The sequence below is a fragment of the Ranitomeya imitator genome, chromosome 1 (assembly GCF_032444005.1).
Source record: "Ranitomeya imitator isolate aRanImi1 chromosome 1, aRanImi1.pri, whole genome shotgun sequence".
Classification (NCBI taxonomy): Eukaryota; Metazoa; Chordata; class Amphibia; order Anura; family Dendrobatidae; genus Ranitomeya; species Ranitomeya imitator.
In genome coordinates, this window is record NC_091282.1 from 711,555,174 (window position 1) to 711,573,157 (window position 17,984).

The 17,984-nt window shown below is 45.9% G+C and overlaps 1 protein-coding gene across 1 annotated transcript in view; it reads left to right on the forward strand.

Moving 5' to 3' along the window:
• The window catches only part of SRP54 (signal recognition particle 54), a 40,345-nt gene that overhangs the window by 20,477 nt on the left and 1,884 nt on the right, over positions 1-17,984 (forward strand). The window contains exons 7-13 of the mRNA XM_069732138.1: positions 13,274-13,331; positions 13,413-13,563; positions 14,427-14,575; positions 14,726-14,826; positions 15,525-15,611; positions 15,762-15,835; positions 17,196-17,304. Of these exons, the coding sequence (XP_069588239.1) occupies positions 13,274-13,331; positions 13,413-13,563; positions 14,427-14,575; positions 14,726-14,826; positions 15,525-15,611; positions 15,762-15,835; positions 17,196-17,304 (729 nt within the window). The remainder of the gene's footprint in view (positions 1-13,273; positions 13,332-13,412; positions 13,564-14,426; positions 14,576-14,725; positions 14,827-15,524; positions 15,612-15,761; positions 15,836-17,195; positions 17,305-17,984) is intronic.

Genomic DNA, 17,984 nt, shown 5'->3' on the forward strand with positions numbered 1-17,984 from the left:
CAAATGCTGCAATCTCCGCATGGAAAGGAACTTCTCAAAACTATTCCACGATTCAGTCTCAATGTGGGTCTCCTATAATGGCTCTGAGTCAGTATGTCTCTAAAATTAGGCACCCTCCTTGCCGTGATCAATGGCCGAGCACTAATGACCTGAGACGTCTGTGTATCAGTAGTTAGAATTCTCCAATGATCATTCAAGATCCTGCTCACCTTAGACCAATGGGTATGGTAACCTGTGATTAACCGCACGTAACCATCAGGCCTCCTCCTGTTGGCCACAAGTAGGGAATCCTGTGTCTGCCCACTCGCCCTCTGATAGGCCCGGGAGATGCATTTTTTGGGATAATTCCGAGTTTTAAACCTTGCCGTAAGATCCTGGGCCTCCCTCCTAAAATCGGAGTCCTGCGTACAGTTCCGCCTGGCCCTGAGGAATTGACCCGTCGGAATCCCGTCCCTCGTGTGTTTAGCATGAAAACTCCGATAGTCGAGAAATCCAGTGACCGCTGTAGGCTTCCGATACAGGCATGTAGACAATACACCATCCTTACACCTGACCTCCAGATCCAAAAAGTAAACTGTAACGGAAGAAAACTGATGTGTCAAAAGAATATTAAAGGGATTGTGGTTAAGAAAGTCCATAAATTGGAGGAGTTCCTCCGCAGAGCCCGACCAAATGAAAAAAATGTCATCAATGAAACGCGACCAATGTCGCACCTTGTTCTTATAAAGCTCAGAAACAAAAACAATATTCACTTCCCACCACCCCAAAAAAAGATTTGCAAATGAGGGGGCACAACGCGCCCCCATTGCCACACCTGAAGCCTGTAAATAATATGTCCGATCAAACAGAAAAAAGTTGTGCCTCAAAACAAAATCCAGCAAATCAAAAATGAAAGAATCGTGCAGTCTATCTGAATTTACCTGTTGGTCAAGGAAGAATAGAACCGCCTGCATGCCATCTTCATGGTTGATGTTCGAATAAATCGACTCAACGTCGCAAGTGACCATGATGTCACCCGGGGCCAACACCACCCCTTTGTGGACCGTAATGAAGTGTGAAGAGTCTCTTATATATGACGGAAGTGTGGTCACAAGGGGCTGCAAGAAGAAATCTATGTAAGAACACGCCCTCTCACACAAACTGCCAATGCTACATACTATGGGACGACCAGGGGGCTTGATGATACTTTTATGGACTTTGGGTAGCATGTAAAAAGTGGGCGTAGTTGGCTGATCTACCCAAATAAAGTCCCGCTCATGCACATTAATGATCCCCAATTCAAAAGTTTTGTCCAGTAATGCTCTCAACCTGGTAGAATACACCCCTGTGGGATCAGAAGGCAGTCTGCGATAAAAACGTAGATTTTTTAATTGCCTATGAGCCTCCTCCAAATACATGTGATGGGGCCATAAGACAATATTGCCCCCCCTGTCGGCCTCTCTAATTACGAACTCCTGATTGTTACTGAGATCAAACAGAGCCTTACGTTCTTGACTAGTAAGATTGGCGCCCCCACCTGATGTAACAGACAGTGCCTCAATATCCTGTTTGACCATTTCAAAAAAGATTTTCACCGCTGGAACCGTGGATGGGGGGGGCACACCATAGATCTATTCTTGTGTGGGAATCGTGGCCTACCTCTAGGGGAATCCCCCTCGTCCAGCAAGTCCAAAAGATCCTGAAGCACTCTCTGCTCTGTTTGATCAGGGCTGGCAAGGGATGTGACTGATTGTGCAGGACCTGTAAGGTAATTTTTCTGCAAAAGAGAAAAAGATCCTTGATGAGTGTAAACTTATCCATGCCTTGCGATGGTGAGAAAGTCAACCCCCTCATAAGCACAGATGTCTCAATAGTGCTTAACTGATGTTCAGATAGATTGATAATTTGCAGAGAATCATTATTAGTAAGGCTGTCATACTCACGGACGTCATTAATGGGCTGTATGGTCACTTGTGATTTTTCCTCCGTTGGTGATGATAGACTGGCCTGTGGTTCCTGTTCCTGGTAACACGAGTGAATAGGCCTACGTCTCCTCCGCCCTTGCCTAGTCCTGAACCTACTTCTGGTTCGCTTTCCGCGGAGGATAAAAAATCGCTTGACAATTGTCCATCCGGGGCCGAGCTGTTATGTGTTAGTTCACTGGCATTAACTTTAGCATTCCTGCCCCGTCTCTGGTTGCCTTGATGTCTCCAATTGTACACCGTTTTCCGGTCAAAATCTGATTTATCTCTCAGAAATTTAGATCTCTTTTTGTCCTTAATTTCCTTGTCATATTTATCTAGGACCTCCTTTAGTTTAACTTTGAAGGGCTGAATTTGTGAAGCCTCATCAAATTTGCTGAGGTCATTCTCCAGATCTTTAATTATATGATTTAGCTAGAACATCAGTCGGATAGTCTCTTGCTCTAAATCTGCAATGTAGATCTTTGGCCTGCTGTTTAAACATACTAGTATCAGAGCAGTTTCTTCTAATACGTAGAAACTGCCCCTTGGGTATGCCGCGCTTAAGGGGTATGGGATGATGACTTTTCCACTGTAGAAAACTTTGTCGCAGTAGGTTTTCGGTAGGTATGGGCACTAATCCTACCCCCTCCCCCCCCCCCCCCCCCCCCCGTTTTTTTGTAATTGTGAGGTCCAAGAATGCAATACTCTGCTCCTGGCACTCAGATGTGAACCTCATACCAATGTTGTTCACGTTGATCTCTTCCATAAACCGATTGAACTCCGCCTCTGGGCCAGACCACAGAACCAGTATGTCGTCAATGTATCTGGCCCAGAGGCAAATGAATGGCTGCCACTATCTCTCCTCTTCAGGGAATACAAAGGTTTCCTCCCACCAGCCCAGGAACAGATTGGCATACGTGGGGGCACAGGGGCTCCCCATAGCCGTGCCCCTGAGCTGGTGGAAGTACTTCCCATTGAAAATGAAATAATTTCTGGTGAGAGTGAAAAGGAGAAGCTGTCTGATAAATTTATTATGTTCAATACATTCCACAGCTCTAGTTTTTTAGAAAATGGTCCACTGCTTGGATGCCGATAACATGTGGGATGCTACTATATAGCGCCTCCACATCGATAGATGCCAATTTGGTGTGGGGGTCCACCGCAACATCCTCCAAAAGGCCTAGCAAGTGGGAAGTGTCTCTAACATATGATGGCAGCGACAGCACAAAGGGTCTCAGGATTCGGTCAACGTACACTCCAACATTCTGGGAAAGAGAGTCAATACCTGCCACAATGGGGCGACCTTTTAAGGGGGTTAATCCCTTGTGGATTTTGGGGAGGGCATAAAAAGATGGAATAACTGGGGCAACAGGAGCAAGGAAAGTATATTCATTTTTTGATAAAAGACCCTTCTCTCGAGCTGGATTTAAAATGCACAGCAAGTCATCGGAGAAACGTTTTGTTGGATCTCTCGGTAATATTTCATATGTTTGCCTGTCATTCAAGAGCAAACTACACATTTCCAGATATTTTGGGTGGTCCATGACCACTAGGTTGCCCCCTTTGTCCGATGATTTGAATATTAAGTTGGCATTTTTTTCCTGCTCATTTAGGGCCAGAGATTCACTTACTGTGAGGTTGGTCTCCCTCTCTTTCCTGAGATTATTGTTAGATATCTTGCACAAATCAGCCTCAACCAGCTTGATAAAAATATCGATGCTGGTGACGTCATTGTTTGGTGGCATTTTTGTGCTTTTTCTATTTAAATCAGTAAAGGGCCCTTGGCCTCTAATCCTCTCATTTTCATTTAGGAGACCAACTAGGGCTTGATAGCCCTCAAGGTCGTCTTCAGTGAGGCCTTCTTCTTTACATTGCTCCCAGTCATGTTTCTGAAAAACCAGTTTCCATTTTAAATTACGCCCAAGTAAATTCACATCTTTTACCCAATTGAAACAGTTGAAGGAATTTGTTGGGACAAAATTGAGTCCCTTTTGTAAAACTGCATATTCCTCTCTTGAAAACACCCATGAGGTCAAGTTGATTATTTGACCCTGTGTTATTGGGGCCTTTTCCTCAGGTCGTAGTTCATCGGTGGTCTCTTGCCTAAAAAAAAAAAGACAATGAAGGCGCGGAGGAAAACATTTGTGATGATGACGCCAGTGTACTGCCAAAAGCCCCCTTTGCATCTCCTCCCCTCCCAGTTTGTCTGTATTGGTTTCTGAGTGCACGCCATCTATTATTAGATACTCTATCACGATAGATGGTTGGGCCCTGTTCAGACCGCTCAGTATCTAATGTATTGTTATCAGATGAGGATATTTCTACAGTCTTTTTTGTTTGATAATCATATGCTTTATTTTCCTTGAATTCACCCAAATCTCTTGTAAACTGTTAATGTTTCCTCTCCTTCAGTCTGCTCTGAAACTTTTCTACATATGTTTGTAGGAAGTTTTCCTGTCTAGTGAAGTCAGGGTCTGATTTGTTTTTGCACTTGTTCAATTAGTTGATTTAATTTTTTACTGGACTCTTCAAATAGTTTTTTTTCTTTTCTGTGAGCAAAATTTGCATAAAGCGAACAGAGGAGTCAATCGACTCTTTGGTCCAGGCTGCCAATGCAGTAGGGTTTGCCGTGCGTGGGGAGGGTCTAATTGCAGTGCGAAGGCCCCTTGGCACTATCTTGATGTAGTTTTCCAATCCTTTTATCTCCCACCAAGCCTTTAGGCCCCTTCACATTTAGCGACGCTGCAGCGATACCGACAACGATCCGAATCGCTGCAGCGTCGCTGTTTGGTCGCTGGAGAGCTGTCACACAGACCGCTCTCCAGCGACCAACGATGCCGGTAACCAAGGTAAACATCGGGTAACTAAGCGCAGGGCCGCGCTTAGTAACCCGATGTTTACCCTGGTTACCATGCTAAAAGTAAAAAAAAACAAACAGTACATACTTACCTACAGCCGTCTGTCCTCCAGCGCTGCGCTCTGCTTCTCTGCTCTCCTCCTGTACTGTCTGGGAGCCGGAAAGCAGAGCGGTGACGTCACCACTCTGCTTTCCGGCTCACAGCCAGTACAGGAGGAGTGCAGAGCGCAGCGCTGGAGGACAGACAGCTGTAGGTAAGTATCTAGTGTTTGTTCTTTTTTACTTTTAGCATGGTAACCAGGGTAAACATCGGGTTACTAAGCGCGGCCCTGCGCTTAGTTACCCGATGTTTACCCTTGTTACCAGTGAAGACCTCGCTGGATCGGTGTCACACACGCCGATCCAGCGATGTCAGCAGGAGTCCAGCGACGAAATAAAGTTCTGGACTTTATTCAGCGACCAACGATCTCCCAGCAGGGGCCTGATCGTTGGTCGCTGTCACACATAACGATTTAATTAACGATATCGTTGCTACGTCACAAATAGCAACGATATCGTTAACAATATCGTTATGTGTGAAGGTACCTTTTATGTTCTCTTTATAACACAGATAGATATCCCTGAATAGATTTTTTAGAGGTGGATTCTCTGTGTTTTCAAGGAGTCCCACTAGTTGAAAAAACTATGTTCGCATCCTGTGCCCATGATTCGGTATTGATAGGGCCCGACAGAAAACTAGCCATTCCAATTTTAATTTGCTAATAAAGACATATAATATAGAGCTAGGGAAACTACCATAATCAAATGTGTAACATGTAATCCCTTTAAAAGTCAAAAACTTTAATGAAAGAATAACTTGGTTTAAAAATACCCTTCCCAATGCAGACAATAACAAATATAGAAGGTCTTAAACAATAACCTAGCAATTCCCTATACTTACCTGCTGTCCCTACCTGGCAGTGGAGGTTTGCACCCTGTTAGATATGATTATTTGGCGCCCCCACTCCGCGATGGCTGTCCCCGACTAGCCCTGATAAATACTGATCTACCCCTCCTGTAGGTAATGCTTGGTATAGGTGAAATGAAGTCTTTTAGACCTGGGTCCGCCAACCGGATGCCCCAATGTTTTTTCATGATTTGGGACACTGTCTCAGATTGACTATCATAGGGGCCAATCAACCTAACGAGGCCCGGGGCATCTATGATATATGGGCCTTATAGGATTTTTTTGAGAAACCAGTACTCTGTTGATGGGGGTCAAAAATTTTACAATAGCCTATTTCTTATAATAAGCACTATCCCTTCATTTTGCTTATTGTTTTCCCACCTATAGAAAAGTAGGATTTATCAGGGCTAGTCGGGGACAGCCGCCGCAGAGTGGGGGCACCAAATAATCGTATCTAACAGGGTGCCAACCTCCACTGCCAGGTAGGGACAGCAGATAAATATAGGGAATTGCTAGGTTATTGTTTAAGACCTTCTATATTTATTTTGTATTGTCTGCACTGGGAAGGGTATTTTTAAACCAAGTTATTCTTTCATTAAAGTTTTTGACTTTTAAAGGGATTACATGTTACACATGCCTCCAAAATTGCGATACGAATCCAACAAGCAATAGTGGACTTAGAAGCTGGGAGCCCCTTACGATGACCTTCAGAGATGACAAATAGGGAATCGGACTGACAAAAAAAAGCAGTCCTAGAAAGATAGACTCGAATAGCTCTGACCAAATCCAGCTTGTGGAGGGACTTCTCCAGGGGATGAACCGGAGAGGGTCATAGAGAAGGAAGAACAATGTCTTAATTGATGTGAAATAAGGAAACCAACTTTTGGGAGGAAGGAAAGGGGCTGAGAACCACCTTGCCCTGATATAGAATCAGGAACGGAGAACGGCAGGATAATGCCGCTAACTCAAACTCTCCTGATGGATGTAATGGCGACTAAAAAAGCCACTATCCACAACAGGAGAGAAAAAGAAATGTCTTGGATGGGCTCAAAAGGAGCGCGCAGAAGTGCATCAAGGACAAGGTTAAGATCCCATGGGTCTATCGGATGACGGTAAGGGGGTGCCAGGTGGGCGACCCCTTGAAGAAAGGTCTTTACCTGGAAATGGGAAGCCAGATCTCTCTGGAAGAGAATTGACAGAGCAGAAACCTGTCCTTTTAAGAGTCTTGAACGACAGACCCGAGGTAAGACCCGCTTGAAGAAATCTAAGGATGGAAGGAAGGGAAAAGGACATTGGAAACAAATTGTTTTCCTCACACCACCGGAAGAAGGCCTTCCAATATCTGTGGCAGATGCGCGAAGATGCTGGTTTTCTCGCCCTAATCATGGTTTGAATGACCTGGTGAGAAAAACCAGCCTTCCTCAAGACTGCGGCCTGAACGGCCATGCCGTTAAACTCAGGCTGAGAACTCTGGTGGAAGAGGCGGGCCTTCTGAGAGAAGATCTGGACGGTCTGGAAGCCTCCAGGGGACTTCCGTTAGCATGTTCACCAGCTCCGCGTACCAGGCCCGTTGGCCAGTCCAGAGCTATCAGGATTACCGGGATCCCTTCTGCCTTTATCTTTTTCACGACCCTTGGAATCAAAGGGAGAGGTGGAAAAAGATAAGGCAGTTGGAATTGAGACCACAGGATTACCAGAGTATCGGAACCGATGGCTAGAGGGTCCCGGAACCTAGCTACAAACCGAGGAACCATGTGGTTCATGCGAGAAGCCATCAGATCGACGTCCATGGTGCCCCATCGCTGGCAAATCTGGTTGAAGATGGCGGGACTGAGAGACCACTCGCCCGATGCAAGACTCTGACGGCTCAGAAAATCGACAGCCCAATTTTCAACCCCCGGATTGTGAACGGCTGATATGGTAGGGACGTGACGTTCTGCCCATCGCAGAATCCTTGTCACCTCTGCCATAACCTGATTGCTGCGAGACCTGCCTTGGTGGTTTATGTAAGCCACGGCCGTGGTGTTGTCCGATTGAATGTGGACTGGCTTGCCTGCGAGGGAGGACTGCCAGTGGAGAAGGGCGAGAAAAATCGCCCTGATCTCCAGAAGATTGATGGGAAGAGCAGCTTCCTGAGCGTTCCAGGTACCTTGCACTGTATGATGAAGGAAGACCGCTCCCCAACCGAGGAGACTGGCGTCGGTAGTGATGACCTGCCACCGGAGAGGGAGAAAGCACCTTCCGCGCAGGACTGAGGCGGGCAGCGTCCACCAGGTCAGGGATTGCCTCACCTTTAGGGGCAGAAGCATGGGTCGGTCCAAGGAGATGGTTCTTTTGTCCCAGGCAGACAAGACGGCCAGTTGCAGAGGACGGGTGTGGAATTGGACAAAAGGCACGGCTTCCATGGAGGTCATCATCTTCCCCAGAACTATCATGCAGGACTGTAGGGGGAGAGGAGCTGGATGCTTTAGTGAGCGGATTCCCTGGCAGAGAGATGAAAACTTCTCCCTTGGAAGGAAAACACGAGCCTGGGCTGTGTCGAACATCATACCAAGCAACACCAGCCGCTGAGCTGGGACCAGGGAGGACTGCTCTCTGTTGACTATCCAGCCGAGAAGGACCAGAGTGATATGAAGGCTCTGGTCGCACTCTCGACGGGACGGCCCCTTTATCAGAAGATCATCCAAGAAAAGAATTATGAGAATCCCCTTGAAGCGAAGAATGGACATGACCGCGGACATGACCACTGCCATGACCTTGGTAAAAAAAAACTCTGGGGACAGAGCCCAGACCGAAGGGAAGGGCCATGAACTGATAATGATCCTCCTGGATCGCAAACCTAAGGAATCTCTGATGCTGAACACAAACAGAAATGTGGAGATAAGCATCCAACCTCTCCAAAACTGAACTTCTTCTGCTCCCGCCTTCTACTAACCTCCCTAAATCTGACATTTCCCTCTCCGTGGGTGGAACCATAATAACACCCCGGCAGCAGGCACGCTGTCTGGGTGTTATGTTTGACTCTGATCTCTCCTTCACCTCCCACATACAATCTCTTGCCCGCTCGTGCCGCTTACACCTAAAGAACATCTCTAGAATCCGCCCTTTTCTCACCATGGAGACAACAAAAACTCTCACTGTAGCCCTAATCCACTCCCGTCTGGACTACTGTAACGCTCTATTAATTGGCCTTCCCCTCACTCGACTTTCCCCTCTCCAGTCTATCCTTAATGCAGCAGCCAGGGTTGTCCATCTGGCCAATCGTTACTCGGACGTGTCCGCTCTTCGCCAGTCGTTACACTGGCTGCCCATTCATTACAGGATACAATTCAAAGTACTTGTTCTCACCCACAAAGCTCTCCACAGTGCCGCACCCCCTTACATCTCCTCCCTCATTTCTGTCTATCGGCCTAGCCGAACTCTGCGCTCTGCAAACGACTTTCGACTAACCTCTGCACTAATCCGTACCTCCCACTCCCGACTCCAAGACTTCTCCCGTGCTGCGCCAATCCTCTGGAATGCTCTACCCCAAGATATTAGGACCATCCACAACTTGCATAGTTTTAGGCGCTCGCTCAAAACTCATTTGTTCAGAGCGGCCTATCACGTTCCCTAATCAAACTCATTTTATGTTTGTGTGTGTGTAGCCCATTTAGTATCTCCATCTACCCCCCACTCCATGAAGATGGCAGGACCATCATTGTAAATACATAATTGTAAATACACACCTGTACTTTGTATCTCCCCCACCTCATTGTAGATTGTAAGCTCTCACGAGCAGGGTTGTCTTATTTTGTCTTATTTTGCTTTATTACTGTATTGTTAACATTGTTGTTACCTATGACTGTTGTGTTTGAAACTGTTAAACTGTAAAGCGCTGCGGAATATGTTGGCGCTATATAAATAAAGATTATTATTATCCTGAATGTCTACAGAACAAAGAACTTCTGGTTCTATGGAGGCGATCACCGAGTGTTAGGGACTCCATCCTGAAGTGGCGGATCTGAACGTGGCGGTTCAACTGTTGAGGTTCAAGATCGGACGGAGCAATACGTCTTTCTTCGGGACTACTAAAATATTGGAGTAGTACCCTGAAAACCGTTCGTTTCAGGGAACGGGTACGATTACTCCTGTTCGTAGAAGGGAAGAGACAGCCTGAAGAACCCCTAGGGCCTGAGACTGGAGTCTTGGCGGGTGAGACAGAAAAAAACGTCTGCTTGGGTGGGGAGAAAAGTCTATTTTGTAACCACACGTAACTACCTCTCTGACCCAGGCATCGTCAACCACCGACAACCATGCGTCCCTGAAGAGGAGAAGCCGATCTCCCACCCTGGAGAGATCCCCAGGTTGCGGTGACCCGTCACTTAGAAGAGAACCTGTGAGAGCGGGAAACCAGATGACTTGAAGGAATGACCTTTTGGCCTCCAGTGAGGAGCCGGTTTGAAGGACGGCTTCTTCCTTTCCCCTGAGGTGGAAGAGCGGTCCTGCTGGGAGGAAACCCTGAAGAAGAGAAGGGACAAAAGGAACGAAAAGGCAGAGGCCCTTTCCTATTGAAAGAACATTTAGGCCTGGACTGAGGAAGAGAAGTACTTTTCCCCCGGTAGCTTCCAAAATTATCTGGTCCAGTTTGGACCCAAAAAGCCTAGAACCCTGAAAGGCCAGGTTCGTGAGAGACTTTTTTGAGGGTGGATCTGCATTCCACGCCTTCAACCAGAGGATGCGGCGTATAGCAGTGATGTTGCTGTTAGCCCTGGCGGAATAACCGGCCGCATCCAAAGAGGCAGCCAGAAGATATTTGCCAGCGTGGGAAATCTGGTCTGCCAAATCTTCCATCTCATCAAGAGGAGCTGCTGCCAAGATGCCTTGGCGGAGCATTTTGGCCCAGGCAGAAATGGACTTTGCCACCCAGGTGAAAGCGAAGCTAGGGCAGAGAGAGGCACCAGCCGCTTCAAAGGCTGATTTAGCCAAAGATTCGATCTGCCTGTCCGTAGCATCCTTAAGAGACACACCATCCGGTAGAGATAGAACTTTCTTGGAAGACAGGCAAGAAACCGGCAGGTCCACCTTAGGGGATTCTGCCCATTTACCGACAAGGTCTGGGCTAAAGAATATCTAGCTGCTCCCTTCCTGGGAAACGCTTTTCGGGATGTTCCCAATGTTTCACCATAGTCGCTTCAAACGCTCTGTGGTTGGGAAAGGTCCGGGATGGATGTTTTACCCGCTTAAAGGAAACTGAGTGCTCCTGAGCAGGACCCTCATCCTCTTTTAGTATGAGCGTTTTTGGTAACAGCCTTATTTTTGCTATCTACCATGTCCTGCATTTTTGAGGTGTGGTCCGAATCGGACTCAGACTCGGAGTCCACGTCCAACCCAAAAGCCGCCTCCGAGGAGGGGGAATGGGGAGAAAAGGACACCTTAGATGTTGCAGAGGGACCTGGGGAACCGAACGAAGAGGTAGAGAGCCCGCTTCCTAGGCCTTGTACTCAATCTGTCCCTGTGAAGGTCGTGGTCAGGTGTGTGCGAATCACCCTGAGGGGCGTTGGGAGCACTGGTGCACGCAGATTGAAGAGGAACACGTTCCAGGACCTGGACCAGGGACTGCGATACTTTGTCAGGTCCGAAACCGACTGTGACATGGCAACAGCCCACTTTGGAAGGAGGGGTGTGCTCTCATCCTGGGCATTAGAATGCTCCTGTGGGGCAGACATAGTGGAAGGACTGCAGGAAGGGGCAGAAAGGGGACGGCTGACCTGGAGACCACTTTCATTTGCAGCGGGCCCAGGTGTAATGAATCACAGTGGGCTCAAACGGGGGACAAGAAGCCCCTGCAGAGTTGGGCATAAGATGAGCCTTGGTGAAACTGCTGAAGAGTGGCTATATAGGGAAACATGGCAAGGAAAGTGAGAGGGCAGAGCCTACCCGATGCCAGCGATAGACAGCTGAAGACCGTTGGGTTAGCGGTCCCCCTTGTCCAATGTCCGCAGGTAGCTGAGGTGAAATCTGAGTCAAATGCGCAAGAGAAAGACTGTCTCGGACCGGGTACACGAGCAGCAGAAGCACAGGATCCACGATGGCTTCTGGCCACGCTGAGAATGCGGAGCGGTGGGCGTGGCTAAGCTGCCGGCCAGTAAAAGCGAAAGTCTGACTGACTGGCTGGCATGCAGGGTGGAGCAAGAAACAGAAAAAAATTGCCCTTCTGGTTAAACGCCGGGGGGGTGTACCAGCCAGGTGAGAAGGCTCCGATAGGAGGATGAAGACGCGTGCAGAGCGGGGGGGGGGGGGGGTGGCTACGAAACGCCGGCTGGTGAAAGGGAAAACCAGGAGACTGATTGGCTGATGCACTGGGAGGAGTGTCTAGCCAGGAGGATAAGCCGACCGGCAAGAAATAAGGGAAGAAGGCGCCAAGAAGATGCGCGCAAACCAGGGGAGCGCGCGAAATTCAAATGCGCGGCGGGAGACCTGGTGAGTTCTATAGGCTAGGCTGAGGTAACAATGGCCGCGGCTGTGCAGGGAACAAAGCTGGCCAGACCCCTGCTAAGGGACAGAAATGTTACGGTGCCATGCTCCGCTGCGGGGGAGGGTGGGGGAGCGGACGAGGGTTTTCTGGAAGGGGGGAGGCCACCGGGAATCACCCTGAACACCCGTGAAGTTGACGGGGGATTAGGTCCTGCCTTGTGGGTCTGAGAGTGAGCAATGTGGGTGACACCACACTGCTTTCTCGGCCGCATAAGTATGGGAAAACAGAGTGAGAAATTACACCCCGCTACGCTGAAGAACGTGAAAGACAAAGGAAAAAGATTAGTAAAACACAACAGGTGACCTGAAGAGGAAAAGACGGATCTGGGATAAGATCCAGGTCTGCCTCCTACAGACACTAAGCTTTAACTGAGGTACTTTGTGCCGGTTGGTGGCGTGTACACTGCAGAGGAAGAGCTATTTTCCTTTTTTTGCATAGTGCCAGACTCCTAGCGACTACAACATACACCCATGGTTACCTGTGTCCCCCAATGAAGCGACAGAGAAAAGTCTCCAGCATTGGAGCCATCGCACAAACCTCCACTTGTGACTTGACAGATACGTTAGACGTCATATGCACACAACCTAAAGGGGGTTTCTCTATAGCTTCATTGGGGACACAGAAACCATGGGTGTATGCTGCTGCCACTAGGAGGTTGACACTATGCACAAAATGTTAGCTCCTCCTCAGTAGTATATTCCCACCAACTGGCATTAGGCTAATCAGTTTTAGCTTAGTGTCAGTAGGAGGTGGACACTGGTCTTTCACTAGACCCATATCTACCTTAGTTTTTGGGTGCTTTCTGGTATTGAAAAACCCATGGTGCAGTTTCTACTTTACTCGCCCTCTCTGGGTCCAGCGCTGAGTCTCTGCCAGTGCTCCATGTGTTTGTTGTTTGCAGCCAGTCGGTGCGATGAGCGGCTCGTGGTTATCTTTTCAAGAGTCCAAATTTACTTGCTTATTACCCTGGACTATTAAATGTAACCAGTAGATCATATACTGTTTTGCAGGTGCCTTTGATCAGCTGAAACAGAACGCTACAAAAGCCAGAATTCCATTCTATGGAAGGTAACAAATCTCTTCTTCTAGTTTTCAATCAAGGTCAGTTGTCAACACTCGATAATGATCCATCATCTTTTCTTCTCATAGTTATACAGAGATGGATCCGGTAAATATTGCTTATGAAGGTGTGGAGAAGTTCAAAAATGAAAACTTTGAAATAATTATTGTGGACACAAGTGGTCGACACAAGCAAGAAGATTCTCTGTTTGAAGAAATGCTTCAAGTCTCCAATGCCATAGTAAGACAATCTATTAGCTTTCCATTAGTATGCGGCGTGATTACATCTGTCGCAATGACATATGCAGGCAAAAGCAGCGCAAATCAAAGTTTTGAGGTTTAGTGAATTTTGCTTAAGGCCACATTTAGACAGCTATACTAAAACTCAGGAAAGTCATGTCCACAAATTGATGTTACATTGGTTCCTATGCAGCGGTGTATGCAGGAGGAGCACTAGTCTGGTCCATAAATCGGAGCCATGTATTGCATGCAGAAAATTGTGGGGGTGGAAACCATGTACACTGGCACATTGGGTATAATTAGAGAGTGTGTAGTCCATGGCGCACATGTCCATATAACACACTCATGTGAACTGGCCCAAAGTCGTGCAATCTGCCTTTGCTTGCAGTCACACGAGAGATGGTAAACCAACACTGGCTGAATATTTGGCACATTGATAACGGAGTTATTTCTCTCTGGTCCCATGTCGCTGGTCCTTAACACTCGCTGATTACAGTCTTGCAAAATGACATGTCATCTTGAAAGAAAATGACATCTGTCAATCACTCCCATTGATGGTGGCTGGGACCTGCAAATTGCTCTGGTTTAGGATCGGAAAGATTCATTGCTGTGGTGCATATATTTCTAATGTTTATTCTACAGCCACACACCTCTGTGTCTATATACCGTACTCACCACTGGGTGAAGGAGTTTCACTTTTTTTCAACATAATAAAGTAAGGAGAGACCAACATAAATGATAACCTGTGTAGCGAGGATTATACATAAGCCATGAGAAATATTATTAAAAAAAAAAATTTCTTAGTAAAAGTTTACTATTCTAAAAATGTGTAATTGTATTTCTTTTTTTTTATCCAATACTTAGCAACCCGATAACATTGTATACGTTATGGATGCCTCAATTGGACAGGCTTGTGAATCTCAGGCCAAAGCCTTCAAGGATAAAGTAGACGTAGCATCGGTTATTGTCACCAAATTGGATGGTCACGCGAAGGGAGGGGGCGCGCTTAGTGCGTAAGTCTATTGATTTCACTCATTAATGTTTACGGCAGCAGTATTTATTTCTAAATGACCTTGTGTATGGTATTGTGCTACTTATATTTCTTTTATCATGTGAGGCTGTGCACCCACAAAATCCATGATTTCTCCATTGCATATTTTTAGTGTTGCTGCTACAAAGAGCCCAATTATTTTCATTGGAACTGGAGAACACATTGATGATTTTGAGCCATTTAAAACGCAGCCTTTTATCAGCAAACTACTAGGTAAGTTAGTTCCATGGAAGTATTTTCATGGAGGGCGCAATCAGACATCCGTGTAAATCCATCTGAGGTCGGACTGCAATGTGCGGTATGGCTACGAGTCTCCTGACTAGAGCGTGACAGCTTCATATATTTCTATGAGGCTGTCACACTAGGCTCAGAAGACCCGCTGCCAGTCTTCTGAGTCTCAGACAAATTTACACTGTCGTCTCTATGCACCCTCAGGGTAGACTTTTAATTTGTGGAACTGCAGTCATTCTATTTAAATGCACTTCCTAGTGACCTATAACATAGCAAAAATCTATTTCCATAAAGGCTTGTCTTGTGTGATGGGTACACTATATACAGACTTGATAATCAAACAGATAAGATGGAGCAACCACAATCCGCTAATTGCCACACCATACCAATACAACCTCTTTTACTTGGTTCACACAAGTGTATTTCACGGCCCATATACGGACCACGAAGCCCATATTTGCTGCTGGTCTCCTAATCTGAATTTACGGCCTCCTATGTGTCTGGGGCTGTAAGTTCAGGCATTACAGTCCATATACGGACTGTGAAATAAACATGTGTGAACCTCTCTTAATACTTTTTAGTAAAGAAAAGTGCCAATGTCTCAAGATGTCTTATTGTGTGTGGGTCTGCTTTCCCATTGAAAAGTTATTTTATTTTGTTAATCATCTTGTTTCCGACAGGAATGGGAGATATTGAAGGTTTGATTGATAAGGTGAATGAATTGAAGTTAGACGACAATGAGGCTCTGATAGAGAAATTGAAGCATGGTAAGTAATATGTCAACTAATGCTGGGTGTCCGTGTCTGTGGGGTTACTATATATTTTTATATTCCAAAAATGAATATGAGACTTTTTTTGGGAGGTCTCAAACCTTTCTTTTAAGAAAGTTAAAAATCCTTGCTTTTTCTTATTCTAAGGTCAGTTCACATTACGAGACATGTATGAACAGTTTCAAAATATCATGAAAATGGGTCCATTCAGCCAGATTTTGGTAAGTGTTTTGCTGCAGAACTACTGCAAGCAGCATGACTGTGATAGCTACTTATGCAATTATCTTGGGTGTTACCAATTTAAACCCTTCACGACCTACCCATACGTCATGCACGGACAAGGGTTTCCGACCTTTGACTTATGGGCACATCATGTATCATCAGTATTTAGAAGGCAGGGAGAGGGATACTGATTGGCGCCCCCACGACGTCATCATAATGACCTCCGGGTCAGCCAGCTACGATAAGCCTTTTAGACCATGCCAGGAGCATGGTCTAAAAGACTTCTGTCAGTGCAGCACTGACTGGTATAATGCATTGCAATGCTGGTCAATTGCAATGCATTATACCAGTGAACAGACTAATGAAAGTTAAAAAAGAAGAAAAAGTGGCAAAAACGTCACCATACGGCCAAACAAAAAGTAGAATAAAACACGATCAAAACGTTAAATGGAAATTTAAAAAAAAACAAAACAATAAATAACAGTATAGTTGAAAACACCATCTTGTCCCACAAAAAACTATTTTTTTTCTATGAAATGTGTGTAAAAATGACAAAACATACAAAATTTATATAAATGTGGGATCGCTGACCCGTAGAATAAAGCTGTCTAATCAAAGTGAATGGATTAAAAACAGTTCCTGTATTGCTGGTTTTTGTTCATTCTGCCTTCCAAAAATCAGAATAGAAAGCGATCAAAAAATGTCATGTGCCCAAAAATGGGGCCAATAAAAACATCAACTTGTCCCGCAAAAAAAAAACAAGCAGTCACATGAATGTCACCCAAAATATGGAAAAAGTATTCCTCTCAAAATATGGTGATGGAAAAACCATCTTGGTGTGTGACAGCAGCCAAAGATTTAAAAAAAGTTATAAATCTGGTATCTCTGTAATAGCACTGACCCAAAGAATGTAGTCGCCTAATCACTACCTAATTATACCGCAGTGGGAACAGCATAAAATAAAATCTTCACCTGCTGTTGATTTGTTGATTCTGCATTACAATTAAGAGGGATCTAACCACAAAGTCTCATGCAGATTGCAGTAAAAAAAAATCCTACAGTCATGTTTTATTGCATACTGCAATGCTACCACATTGGAGTTCACATGCGATTTTTATGTCAGGTCACCAAAGTCTCGACATTGCCATGGCTTAAAGCAATCGCATTGCATTTGTTACTATCAGCAAAAACCATAAGTGAGTGTTCACAAATTGCAGTTCCCCAAAAGTTAAACATGTTGGGCATTATTTGTATTTTTTTTAATCTTGTGGCCCCTTTCTTTTGTACGTTTATATGTATAACCCCCCTTTGTAGCTGCTTTGCGTTTGGTTTTCCTTATTATTTTTTATTTGCTCTTAGGGCATGATTCCTGGTTTTGGACAAGATTTTATGAGCAAGGGTAATGAGCAAGAATCAATGGCACGACTTAAGAAACTTATGACCATAATGGATAGTATGAACGATCAGGGTAAGATTACGTTCTACGATCTACGATAGAGCGCAACTATTCACATGAATATATACTAGACTTCCTATAATTAAAGGGATTGTCTCAAGACCACCATTCTTTAATATTACGCCACTGTACCAAGGTAGTAAGCCCCATAAAATGTCTGTAAGCTAATATACACAAGGGTTACCTTCTATGACACTACCCCTTTAATTTTGCCTCTTAGTAAAAATGACAACGAGGCTGCTGTGCTATGGCATTACAAACTTAAGGTACCGTCACACTAAACGATATCGCTAGCGATCCGTCAGCCAGTCAGCATCCTGGCTAGCGATATCGTTCAGTTTGACACGCAGCAGCGATCAGAATCCTGCTGTGATGTCGTTGGTCGCTGCAGAAAGTCCAGCACTTTATTTCGTCGCTGGACTTCCTGCTGACATCGCTGAATCGGCGTGTGTGACGCCGATTCAGCGATGTCTTCGCTGGTAACCAGGGTAAACATCGGGTTACTAAGCGCAGGGCCGTGCTTAGTAACCCGATGTTTACCCTGGTTACCAGCGTAAAAGTAAAAAAACAAACACTACATACTTACCTTCCGCCGTCTGTCCCTCGGCGCTCTGCTTCTCTGCCCTGTGTAAGCAGGGCAGACACAGGGCAGAGAAGCAGAGCGCCGAGGGACAGACAGCGGAAGGTAAGTA